Genomic DNA, 13,182 nt, shown 5'->3' on the forward strand with positions numbered 1-13,182 from the left:
TGACCAGAGGACATGCCTCCTTGGCCGCGTCCACCTTTGTTGCCTCTGCCTCTTGAGGGGCGTCTAGAGGAACCTCTAGATGAACCTCTAGCTTTCGGCCGAAAGGTAGTAGACTGCCTCTCAAAAGTCGGGGTAAAGGCTGGCGACTGTGTCGCCAACTGCTGGGGTACCAATTGGTATGTGGTAAGTGGTTGTGCCACCACATGGGGCACCGCAGCCGCGGGAAGATGATGTTATTGTCTAGGGGGCGAGAGGGCGCCCTTGGCCTCTTTGCCTTCCTCTTAGGTTGGGGACCCTCATCCGGGGAAGACTTCCTCTTCATTGACAAGCCTCACTTTTGGGAAAGGTTCCTATTCTCCGTGGCAGCTTTGTCAACTACTTCCTTGACCACTTCATTTGGGAAGAGGTCGTTTCCCCAGATACTAGACGATATCAGCTTCCTTGGTTCATGTCTCACCGCAGCCGAGGCGAACACGAACTCTCTGCAAGCTCTTCTGGCTTTAATAAAGCCATATATATCCTTTGTCACAGTTGCCAGATGTGCTTTGACAACAACCATAAACATATCTGGATTCTGGGGATCGCTTGCCATTGTCTCTAAAATAGTTTGAAGAGACATAGAGGCGGCAAGTCTTTCTTTAGTCTCCTGCTCCCTGCGCAGGAGAAAATCTGACAACTTGGGGAGGTCCTCGCAAAACTGGCGTCCGGCAATGTCAGCCTCCAACTTCTTGACTGAGAAGGTAAAATGTACAGCCTTCCAGTCCTTTTGGTCTAACGGTAAAGCTAGGGAGAACGGCTTACACTCATCGAGTGTAGGACACGGTTTCCCTGCTTCGATCGCCTTCAAAGCAGCCTTGTACCCTTTTTCCATAAAGGGGAAGGCCCGGGAAGATGAAACAACAAAGGAAGGATGCTTCTTGCTCAGAGCCAGCACCTTTGATTTAGTGAAGGCCCTCCCCTTCAGAGTGCTCACCAGTCAAGCCTGAGCTTTAGCATGGACAAAAACTATGACCTCTTTTGGCTTTGTCTCCTCCTTTGAAGCTGGCTCAGCCTTCAGATGGACAAAGCAGTCTGGGTAAGCCCCAAAGCTGGGCCAGAATTCCACATCTTCGACGGGAACTGAACCCAGCTTCTCAGAAATGTAGATCTTGCCTGCCGTCATTGGCATGTACTCAGCATGCCTCCACGGGTTCACATCCGAGAACACAGGAAGACCCTTTACGTTAAGTCTCTTCTGAGACGTACGGGATGCTGCAAGTTGGCGCATCTCCAACCTTAACGCAGCTTCCTTTTCAGCAGTTTGCTTTTGAATCTGCTGCACCAACGTCATAATTGACAACAAAGTCTGCCCAATGTCGTCCGACGGGGGAGCTGATGACGTCGAGGGAACAGGTTCTGGAGCAGGAACCGATGAAACAAACTGTTTCGGCCTCTTCCTCATCAGTCTCAGGAGCCACAGTTGACTCCTCTTCCTGACCTTCTGCAAGAAGGTCCTTCTCAGTGCACTCTGACACTTCTGACATCTTGTCATCAAGCTGGATGTCTTTCATTGCGTCCGAGACATCAGACACTACTGGAATCTGGACAGAGGGGATCTCTGGGTGAGGGTGAGGGATAACAGCATCCCCAGATGCCTTTGGGACAAGATAGGTCCGCATCTTCTCACTAGGAAGGTAAGGCCCCGTGGTGTTCTTCTGAAAACCTGACCCATTTTCGCAGCTTCTCCCTTGCTGCATCCCTTGACTCCACCGACTTAGGGTCGTCAAAAGCCTCAGTAACCAAGTTCTTACAGATATCACATACCTGGGGGTCCCAATACTTCAGAGGTCCCTTAATTACCGCACAGCGTGCATGCGTCCTGCACAACCCATGGCCGCAAAAGTTCTTGCTGCGGACATTGCAGAACATACTCCCACACTTGGGATGGTCCTCCTGTAAAGAGAGGAAAATACAATGAGTATACGGTGAATAATCTCACAAGATTAAGTATACAATATATTATTTTTTGCATGTAGCTTAGGATAGATAAGCTTGAAAGGAAAAAGGAAAGACACATACATGAGCTTCCTGCCCAGCCGATTGTTGTGACCTCCCTCAAAATTAAAACTATTGGTAATTCTATCTAGAAACCATTGGAAGATTTCCATCCTATGAGGATAGGAAAGTGTAACTTAACACTAGCTTCCAGACGTTTTAATATTGGGGATTGTTATCAGTGATCACTAATTAGGTTATAGAAAGAACTTACTTTCTTTATCATAAATGGTCTCAACAACAGGCTGCACATGACAACACAGAGTATGTTGGAAGAAACTTTTGGGCTACTGTATAATCTATACTGTATTTTTCTGTTTGCAATATGATCTATATTGCAATTATGCTGGCTACTGTATAAACATATACTGTAGTACCCGCCGGCATGTGCCGGCAGGCTAGCACCTGGGTACAGTCAGAAGATATATTGCCTTCTGGGATAATGGGCGGCAGTTCGCCGGCTGCCGGTGGGTCGCCGGCTGCCGGCAGTCTATGTCGGCTGGCGATTAGGTATCATACCCGGCGGTCGGTGGCCCATCCGGCTGCAAGCAGATAGTCATAGCTGCCGGCAGTTTTAGGACCCAGTGGTACTAGCCAGCAGAGGTAGAGAGAAAGCATGGATAGAAGGATTGCGTAAGAGCTCTGCCTTACCACCTTCTAACCAGAATGAGGGTTCAAATGGAAGGGGAGAATGTATCGTTCAAACTTCCACCCATCCAGAACATTGCCGGACCCTGCCGGCAAGGTTTATGGATGGCAGTCCAAGAGAGGGCTGAAGAACACTCCACAGAACAGGGATTCTGCCGGCAGCCGGCACAGCCAAGCTACAGACAGAAAACCCGAGCCAGTCCCACAATCTGCCGGCAATCGGGTCGATTGTAGGATGATGACCAAGAGTTTGCAATGGCTAGGCCATCACTAAAGGACAGAATGGGGAGGGGTGAGGGTCCCATAAGGTGTGGAAGGAGCCGGCAGTATAGCCTGTCCTACCTCACCTAACGAAACTCTGTTCTAGTATTAGAGATATCGCATGTGGCTAGAGAATTCTATTCTTGAGCCTAGGGTCAGCTTAATACAGTAAAGGGGTCGGCAGCACCCTCGCCGCCACCCCTAAACCATAAAGGAACAGAGTTCTAGTGCCGATTTCTCCTAAGCAGTAGAAGAATTCTATTCTTCAGCCTAGGGTCCGCCGGCACAGGACTAGTCTGGCAGACCACAGGGAGAAGGAATGTCATACAAAACCTTCAGGTGTGGCCTAGGGAGGTCTAGCCTCCTATGTCGGCAGCCTAACCTAACAGACGAATGCTATTCACCCTGCCAAACAGCTACCGACCACAGACAAATACTCTGAGGTTCTGACCAAACCCAAAAACCTGCATCTGCGGTTACAGGGGAAGGACAGAAAACCCTAGCCTAGTTCTACCTGAATGCAATTCAAGGCATCACTGACTAGGGTTGAGCCTAGGCTAACTCAGAGGGAAAGAGAGATTGCTCTTAAATCTCCGAAGGAAACTAGAATTGTCCAATAAAAGACTAGGAGATACCTATCTCCACTTGAATAACACAATACATAAGAGCAATCGGGGACATGTATGAAAGTATACTAAAGCCAGTGAGAATCGATTACCTAAATCACCGAAACTCTCTCGTATACTATCTTGGAAGAGGAAATTATGCATTTATATATATATCTTACAAGTATAAAATTCGCCTAAAGCTTCATTAAGATTATAACACTAGGAAAGTCTATTATATCATGCATGGAGTACTAAAACTGAACGCCTAGGCTAGGAAGCCTAGCGTCAATAGGATTGGTTACCTAAATTGCCGCAGCTAAATAATACTATCGGCATAATATAAAGCATTCCTAGCAATGAAGACTAAATAGCTAAAGATATTAAAGCTATTAAGGCCGGGAAGGTCGTTCTGGCTACCTAATGACTCATGCATTACGAACGACAGCGTCCATGACGCCTCTGGCTAGGCAACAGCTCTTGCGATGTTAATTTTACTTTAATTCATATAAAAACAAGGCAAGAGCTTACATTTATACAATGTAAAGATCAATACACAAATTTCCAGAAGCAGAAGAGGCTGGAGAAAGCATGATAAATCCAAAATTCTTCCAAAATACGAGAGAACTGAACACAGGAAAATCACTGAGCAATGGCACTACGAGATAAGGAATAAAGCTGGCGGTCGGATATGACGTCATCTAGGTACTCAAAACAGTAAGGAGTGGTGCCTTAATAACGGCTCCCCTTTCGTTTCTTGCCACTTTCCCTCTCGAAGCGTAAACGCTATTCGGGGTGAAGATTGCTATGTGGCGTGTCAAGAATACGTCCTCTGATATTATGCGATATCCCTAATAGTATAAGTTAGGGATATTCGCGCCAGGAGTTAGAATTCTGGATACCTTAAGGTAAAATTCTCTGGGAATATCACTGTAGTCAAATATACCCTAGGAAGCTACTTTAAAGGAACTTCCATCAGGACGACATGGCCTGAGCCCAAAAATATATATATATATATATATATATTTATACCACTGTGTGGCTGTGTCAACAGAAGGGGTTCTGGAGGCAGAAACCTTGGAACTTGAACCAGCAGGGAAAGAAGGTCTGCGTACCACTCTCTGTTTGGCCATGCCGGAGCTATTAGAGTTAGCTTGCAGTCCCAGGAGGTCCTGAGTTTGTTGATCACCCTTCTGAGCAGGCAAAAGGGTGGAAAGGCATATGCATCCAGGTTGTCCCAGGAATGTTGAAGGGCGTCCTGGATCGCTGCCTGATGGTCTGGAACTGGGGACCCGTAGCGGGGAAGTTTCGCATTCAGAGAAGTGGCAAACAGGTCTATTGTAGGGAAACCCCACAAAGCTATTACTGTCTTCGCTACTCGAGGATCCAAAGACCATTCGTCACTCAACACTAGGTGATGCCTGCTCAGTTGATCCGCCACGATGTTTCTCCGGCCCGGAATAAACCTGGCCGTGAGAGAAATGTTGTGACTTTCCGCCCACTGGCAAATCTGGACCGCTAGCAGACAGAGGTCTCTTGCTAGAGTACCCCCCTTGTTTGTTGATGTACGAGATGGCTGTGGAGTTGTCGCTCATCAGCACCACCTCTCGTCCTTGTAGATCTTTTACAAAGAATCTTAGGCCTTTCCTGGCTGCTAATAATTCCAGGTGATTTATGTGGAGAGTTTTCTCTATCGGAAACCAAACTCCTGATGCTAATTTCGGGCCTAGGTGGGAACCACAGCCCCGTAGCGATGCGTCCGAAAAAAGTTTTAACTTCGGACTGGGGAATGCCCTTTTGGGTATTCTCTCTGGTTGACCACCAATGAAGATCTTGTAACACTAGAGCTGGAACCTCCACTGACAAGAATGGGGAATCAATCTTTTGAGACCAATGGGTCTTCAGATGCCACTGGAGATTTCTCATTCTCGATCTTCCGCCTGGAACTAGTTTTTCCAGGGAGGAAAGATGGCCCAGAAGACTCTGCCACGACTTGGCTGTAGGCGGTAGTGGAGACAAGAGATGGGCGATGGATTGATCCAGTCTCCGAAGTCTGTCTTCCAAAGGGAACACCTCCCTACCTGGGTGTTGATGGACATACCCAGATAGTTTAAGACTTGGGATGGAGTCAAGCAAGACTTCTCTGCATTTACAAGGATCCCCATGTCCTTGCAAAGGTCTACAAGTCTTTTTAGGTGATCCAGAGCTAGCTCCCTGGACGAGGCCAGGAGTAGCCAATCGTCCAGGTATCTTAGCAGACATATTCTGTGCTTGTGAGCCCACGAAGATACGAGATCGAAAACCTTTGTAAAGACCTGTGGGGCAGTCAAGAGGCCGAAGCATAGGATTTTGAACTCGAAGATTCGACCCTGAACCAGAAAGCGCAGGAATTTCCGAGATGTGCGATGGATCGGCACTTGGAAATATGCATCTTTTAAGTCCACCGATGCCATAAAGTCTCCTGGACACACCGCTTGGGTCACGGAGGCAGCTGTCTCCATTTTGAATGGAGTTTGCTTCACAAACTGGTTCAAGGTCGAGAGATCGATTACGGGTCTCCAACTTCCAGAGGCTTTCTCTACCAGAAAGAGGTGATTGAAAAACCCCGGGGAGGCGTTGGAGACCTCTTGAATGGCACCTTTTACGATCATGCTCTGGATCTCCCGAGCTAGGGCTTGCTGTTTCCCTGGATCCCGAGGGATCTGGGAGGACAAGATTGGGGGAGGAATTAGAGGAGGAGGAGAGTCTATGAAGGGGATGTGGTACCCCCAACGAAGCACCTTGATGGTCCATTGCATGGCCCTCATAGCCTTCCACCTCCTCCAACTCCCCTGCAGGCACCCCCCTACGCACTGTGAGGGGGGAGCTGTGACCCCATTTCTGTCTAGGGTTCCTCCCTCTGCCTTTAGCCTTAGGAGGAGCCGACTTTCCTCTGCCCATGGGTTTGGCTATAAAAGAGGGGCGGCTGAGGCTCTTGGCTGGGAGTGGAGTTGCGGTTGTGGTTTTGGCTTGTGGAGTTGGCTGCTGTTGCATTGTGAGAAGGGAAGCAGCCTTTTGCATCGCGTTGTCCTGCGTCTCTTTCCTCCAAGTATCTAAGGCAGAGGAAACTGCCTGTTTAGAAAAGAGAGGTTGCAGAAGATTCGAGTTCCTCAAATCTGACTTCTCGGTCTTACCGATGCTCCTATGAAGTCTGGAAACCACTGATTCCCTCCTTTTTAGAATCCAGTTGCCCAACATGGTTGCAGTCGTAGCAGTTAGGAGGTCCATTGTTTTGGCCCCAGCAGCTAGGACTTCCTGCAGGGACTGCATGGAGTTTTGGTTTGATAGGTCTACGTGACTCGCTAGGTAGCCGATTGTGCCTGACCACGTGTCAAACCAGGATAATGCCTCCAGACAGGACATTGACGCTGCTTCCATTACCGAGGTTTCTGTGTCGGTGAAGGAGACTGGGAGAGAAGGAGACTGGGAGAGAAGAAGTCTCTCTGCAGAGCAGCCAGGTGTGAGCCTTGCTGTGAGGGGATCCAGGGTCAGAGGAGAAGGTTGGCGTCTCTGACCTTGTAAAAACGCTTTTACCTCGAAAATGGAAATTGCAGAAGTTTATGGGATCCTTGAGACTTCAAGGAACCCATTTCCCCCGGGACTGCCTGCGAGACCTTCCTCAGACAGCCTGCAGTGCGAATAGACCAGGGAAGTTCGATTCTGGTCTTTGGGTTAGGTGGAGGACGACATAGTCTGTCTAAAGCTAGAGCGTCGGTATGTCGCAGTGACAGATGTAAATCCCCGAGGCCTGAGATATTACACATCGTTCTTAGAGCCCTCAGATAGGAGGACTCTAAATCCTTTGATGGTTGTTCTTCCGAGGAATCTTCCGGTCGCGCTAATTCCTTGCGAGGGAGGGCGATAGAAGCCCGAGTGTCTGGAGGTAACAGCGACGTAAAATACTCCATAGCCGTTATTCCAAGGGAAGAATGAGTGCTGGCTAATGGCGCCGCGTGCGCCTGATCTTGCCTGGAAGTCGATGGTCTAGGGGTAGGCGACCGAATTAACGGTACTGTCTCAGTACGAGGTAACACTGATCAGCGGTCTGGCCTTTTTCCTCTGTTTTCAACCGAGGAGAAGAAGGGTTGAACCCCTGCGACTTCTTCCGAGGTTCTCGTGACTCATATTCCGTAACTCGTTAGGAAGTACGGGAACCAGAGCTGTTCTGTCTGAAACACGAGGGCGAGGTGAATGACCCCGCGCGGATATGTCCGGAGACTTGCGCGATCGGGAGGTTGAAGGACGGGAGCGCTCTCTCTCTGTTGATACAAAGCGACGACGAGAAGAAGTACTCTTTCTCCCTTCCCTAGAGTGACCTGAGCTCCTCAAGTTAATATGTAAAGGAGAGGGATCGCGCTCAGAGTGCTCTCTTTCCTTGGTCACGCTCTGGGCGTGATTAGATGAAAAATCGCTCCAACGGGAGCGCTTATTACGCTTAGGAGAACTCTCTCATGACGAAGAGCGAGATCGTATTGTAGAGCTCTTCTTCTTACAGCGCCTAGATGATCCCTTGCGAGAGGAAGACGATCGCGAGGCAGATCAATGACACGAGGATGCACTCTTCTTATGTTTATGACAAGAGCGCTTATTGTCTCTCGGCGAGACATTTCGTGAAGAGACAGAAGGCGAGGAAGAGCGAGAACGATAACGTCTCTTCCTATGTCGCTTCTCTCCGACAAGAACGTCTGGGCGAAGGAGAGCGAGCTCTCCTTTTCCTCTTCTCTCTCTCCCTTCTAGCCTCCGAGGAGGACAAAGACGATGAGGAGGAGGAGGAGGGGGAGGTATAGCAATATGATCGCGCTTGCGACGTTGTGGTTTCGTAGAAGCACAAGCGAGAAGCGAAGTAGGCACCGCGGGAGCTGAAGTTACTACATCTGCCGACACTTCAGCAGCCGCCGACTGGGTTGACGGGATGTAGGCGAGGTCCGGAACTCCCGAAGGTTCCAAAAAAGAAGGGACCTGAGGTAAGACTGTGCCCACGAGGAACTGGTTCTACACTTCCACCGAAGGAGAACCAGGAAGTCCAAGGGCAGGCCATACCGCTCGTACGTGATCTGGAATAGAAGCGGTAATAGAGTCATTCCCGATGGCGGAAGAAATTGTCCCACTGGGAGGGCCAACGTGATCCGCCTGACCAGGGGGAATGGTGGTTAAGTCAATGGTGCTGCTCTTCCTTGACTTCCCCCCAGATGAAGGAGGCAAGGAAGAGTCTGAAGGGAGAGATCGAGAGGCCGAAGAAGAGGCCCAGACTCCTTACCTTTCGACGGCGAACCTGGAGGTAACGAATCCTTCTTGGATTTCTTCTTCTTCCTCTTCACGAACTTATCCCACTGAGAGGGCGACCATTCTCTACATACTTGGCAGGAGGAGCCTTCAGAACACCTATGACCTCTGCACGAAGGGCATAGGGAATGAGGATCCACCTCCGGTGGTGAAATGAATGTGCCACAAGATTTCGGGGGAATCCCGGGACACTTCCTCATAATAGAGGACATCACATCTAATAAAGAAAAGAAAAAGAAAAAGCTAATCAAAAACACACTAAAGAAAGGCTAGTCTGCCAGTCAAACAAAAGCAGGAGCAGCGGTGCTACCACTGTGACGGCTAGAATTCGATTGAAGGTATTCAGTAGCTACCTACCAGCAGTCCCCCACCCCTAACAGGTGGATAACTACCGGCCTGGTCGTTAACAACCTTGTTAAGGTTTTCTGCCGTATTTTCCAGCTCGCGCTAGAATATCTCCTATAGTAAAGAATGAGGGTTTGTATTTAGTGTAGGAACAAATTGTACTACACTAGAGGGGTAGGGGCAATTACAAGGTAAGAATAGTGGAAGCTTCTAGTTTAAGGGTAGATGTCCACATTTAATCAGTTTTGAGAGTGAAGCAATATGTACGCCAGGGTCCAACTCATAGAAATAATTACATCATTCTGTGGCTCCAAAGTGAAATTCATAATCTTACCTATCATTTTCGGGTTTTTGTTCCCATGCATGTCCATGCTTCCACAACATACAACCATGCATCTGCCCACAGACACCAATTCTGATAACCTTACGCATCCCTTCTCGGGGCAGCCTAGAAATGCACATCTGAAGCGCAGAAAGAATGCGAGGTACATCTTGCTTACTCCCTTCAGTCCCTGCAATTGAAATAATAGTCAAAAGAATATACAGTACTATATAACCAGTTACTTTTTTATTTCAAATCTATTCTAGCTATTGATGTCACATTTTCAACATCACTGAACTTCAGTTACCTCTCAAAATATAATCCACATGAAGCTACACCTACAGATGAGCAAAAATTCACAGATAAAAAAGTAGGGTAAAAGTGAACATCACCAATAATGTCTCTTAATTAAACATTTACCTAGTTCACTGGGTACATCAGAGCAAGTGTCTTTCTTCTGACTTGAGATTAATTCCTTAGTATTGACATCTACCAAGCAACACTTCACGGAGGTGGTTCCAATATCAATGCCGAGCACACATTCACCAGTCCCCATTCTAGAGAAAATAAAGAAGCTGAAATAAATAAATCCCGATTGACAAACTTTCCTGAAACATCTACGTAATGGTAGTTTTCAATAATTCTGCGTCAAAATTAAATCAGTGTAGACTGTAAATATCCAATTTCTAAAAATCGTTTCATAGATACAAATTTGTCGTTAAAATCTTTAGGATTTCTGTAGAGAAAACTACCCACCATTTTGTGTAGATCATAAAACAGAAAGCTTGTTCTACAGTACTACAACGGATCCTTCTCACTGGTTACAGTTCATTTTCCTTTTGCCTACTTACACACACACACACCGAATAGTCTGGCCTATTCTTTACATATTCTCCTCTGTCCTCATACACCTGACAACACTAAGATTACTAAACAATTCTTCATCATCCAAGGGGTTACTGCACTGTAATTGTTCAGTGCCCACTTTCCTTTTGGTAAGGGCAGAAGACTAGCTGTGGTGGGCAGCTTTTCTAGGAGAAGGACGCTCCAAAATCAAACAATTGTTCTTTAATCTTGGGTAGTGCCATGGCCTCTGTACCATGGTCTTCCACTGTCTTGGGTTGGAGTTCTCTTCATTGAGGGTGCACTCGTTCGCACTATTCTATCTTATTTTTCTTCCTCTTCTTCTGTTAAAGTTTTTTATAGTTTATATAGGATATGTTTATTTTAATGTTACTGTTCTTAAAATATTCTATTTTTCCTTGTTTCCTTTCCTTACTAGGCTTTTTTTCCTTGTTTCCTTTCCTCACTAGGCTATTTTCCCTGTTGGAGCACCCAAGCTTATAGCATTCTGCTTTTCCAACTAGGGTTGTAGCTTGGCAATTAATAATAATAATAATAATAATATTGACTCAAACTATAAATAAGGCACTACACCAACATAAGATTTTCTAATTGAACTCAAGACACCATCGAAAAACCAGCCACTTCCTAGCTATGTATCTAACAGTTCTTCCATCCTGAACGTGATTGCTGTACAAACACGTTAAAGGAAAGGAGTTCGATGACAGATCTCTGGCTCCCAGCCAACTTCTCCACCAGGGAGAATTGACAGTAGAAGACCAGAGACCAGTTTTGATCATCTAGTACAATCATCTCAAAAATTATTTCACCTTTGCAACAATGCTAGGGCTTTTCCTGATATTGAAGGGTACAAGTAGTTATGAACACTATCAGGGTAAAGATAGAGGAGGGTCAGTAGTCCAGAAATGGTAGTAATTAACTTTACCAAAGGACATTATTCACAGCCCAAGGCTCAGTGCCATTTCTCTGCCAGGTTGTCCAATGGCATGCCAAGCATTCTCCTACTCACCACAGGAGAGGGGAACTCCAACATAAGCATCCCACTCTGCCCAGTCTCTATCTCCCTTCCTAAACTGGTAAGGTTGGGGGCCTCGAAAGGGTATGCATGCATAGGCTCCTCCCAAACAGAAGTTATAGAGGTCCTGATCAAGGATTGAGGCCTAGGCAGGCATGGCCCCACCCAAAGGTTAGTCTGCAGGCGCCCTTGAAGAGCCAGAGAGCCCGTGGGGTAGACTGCAAAGTGGATCAGGGAGTCCTACATCACAGTTCTCCATCTCTACAACTGCTTGCATGTGACTCCTTTGCAAGATTAACAAAGATTTCCACAAAAAAGTATTCTTTAGTGCCAGTGCATCCTCTGGACCAATTAGTTTTGAGAATTGGGACACAAAAAGGTCCCTCTCCTTCAAAAGCTACTTGCCCCACTGGTTACTTACAGCTCAAATCTCCTTTACTTCTAAAAATAAGTCAGTAGTTTTCTCAAACTATGCTACAGCACCTGTCTACCAGTCAAGCCACGAGACTGGTTGGAGGGTAACCCTGTCAAAAGTCTCCATGGCTGCAGACTCAAAAGCCAAGAAGAATGTGCCTCCTGATTCAAATCTCTCCAAGAGAAGACTTCCAGTCAGTGTACACACAGAAAGGTCCACCTGATGCACAAGAATCGAGAACTCTATATAGAACCTTGCTGGACTGACTGGATGCAACAGTTCTCAGATCAACAGATCTGATCATTAACTTGATACAGAGCCAGATGGCAATTTCTGACCTTAACAGTGGTATAAAAGTTCTCATCAAATGACCGAGGTCCTCCCTGAAGTAGGTGCCATGGTTGCAAAACTTGACTGCAAGCGCTTCCACAAAGGCACAATCAAAGTCTGGGATTTACACTTTCATTGGTATTGGAGCAAGGTCCAGTACCTTTGAGGTATTAGATTCCTAAGCATCATAATCCATCGCAAGGGATGAAGACTAAGACTGTTCAGAGCTTCTCACGAGCATAGATAACTCCCAAAAAGAAGGGAGGCCATACTTAAGGCAAGACGGTAGCTTTTAACATCCGGGACTGAGAGATGCTTCTCCCAGAGAAGGAAGACGAGGAAATCACCGATCTGTGATAAGAGTTGCTCCAACCAAATAAAAACCCCTTCTACAACACCAATAACAGAAATGGTCTACTTGGCTTGGTAGACAGCTGTAAAGGACCTCTGAAGATACCCAGACATTTCCTCTGCAGTGCCTCACAAAAAGCCTTTCACTCAGGGAATATACTGGATAGTTTCCGCTAATGGTACCTCTGCCGGTGCGACTGACAGAGGAGTGTGAGCCACAGGGGTATTTCTCTTGGTACATTGACTAGATGAGCAAGTAAACCTGGATACTACTAAGCATGAGGCCATCTGGGAGACACCAAGGTCAACCTGATTACTGGCTTAACCAACACTGTTGATTATCGGCCAGAGTAAGCTGAACGACGGAAAGGCAGACATGTCCAGGTGATCCCGTGGGTGTTGGAAGACATCTTTAAACAGAACACAGGGAGATTCCTGTTGTCGTGTGGCAAACAGGTCGATCTCAAGAGCGACTCACGAGGCAAGAAGCCTTTCTGTTAACAGGGATCTAGAGATCAATCTAATGTTACCACCTAGTTCTAGTGACTGAGTGTGTCTGCTAGTACATTCCTCTTGCCAAGAATGTGTATCTTGCTGACAACTCCACGGCTGAAACACAGCCCAGATGTACATCTGCTTCGTCAGCTGGCAAAGGGGGTGTAAGACCATC

At 47.0% G+C, this 13,182-nt stretch overlaps 1 protein-coding gene across 6 annotated transcripts in view; it reads right to left on the bottom strand.

Annotated features, from left to right (window-relative positions):
* LOC137656253 (sedoheptulokinase-like) overlaps positions 1-13,182 on the bottom strand; it is a 166,075-nt gene that overhangs the window by 128,771 nt on the left and 24,122 nt on the right. For 5 of the 6 annotated variants that reach the window (XM_068390446.1, XM_068390456.1, XM_068390426.1 and 2 more), the window contains 2 exons: positions 9,958-10,094; positions 9,550-9,727 (listed from right to left, as the gene is read on the bottom strand). In XM_068390446.1, the coding sequence (XP_068246547.1) occupies positions 9,550-9,727; positions 9,958-10,093 (314 nt within the window). In that variant the 5' untranslated portion in view covers position 10,094. Of the gene's footprint in view, positions 1-9,549; positions 9,728-9,957; positions 10,113-13,182 lie in introns of all 6 variants that reach the window. The other variant, XM_068390449.1, reaches the window with a different exon arrangement.

The sequence above is a fragment of the Palaemon carinicauda genome, chromosome 1, assembly GCF_036898095.1.
Source record: "Palaemon carinicauda isolate YSFRI2023 chromosome 1, ASM3689809v2, whole genome shotgun sequence".
Lineage (NCBI taxonomy): Eukaryota > Metazoa > Arthropoda > Malacostraca > Decapoda > Palaemonidae > Palaemon > Palaemon carinicauda.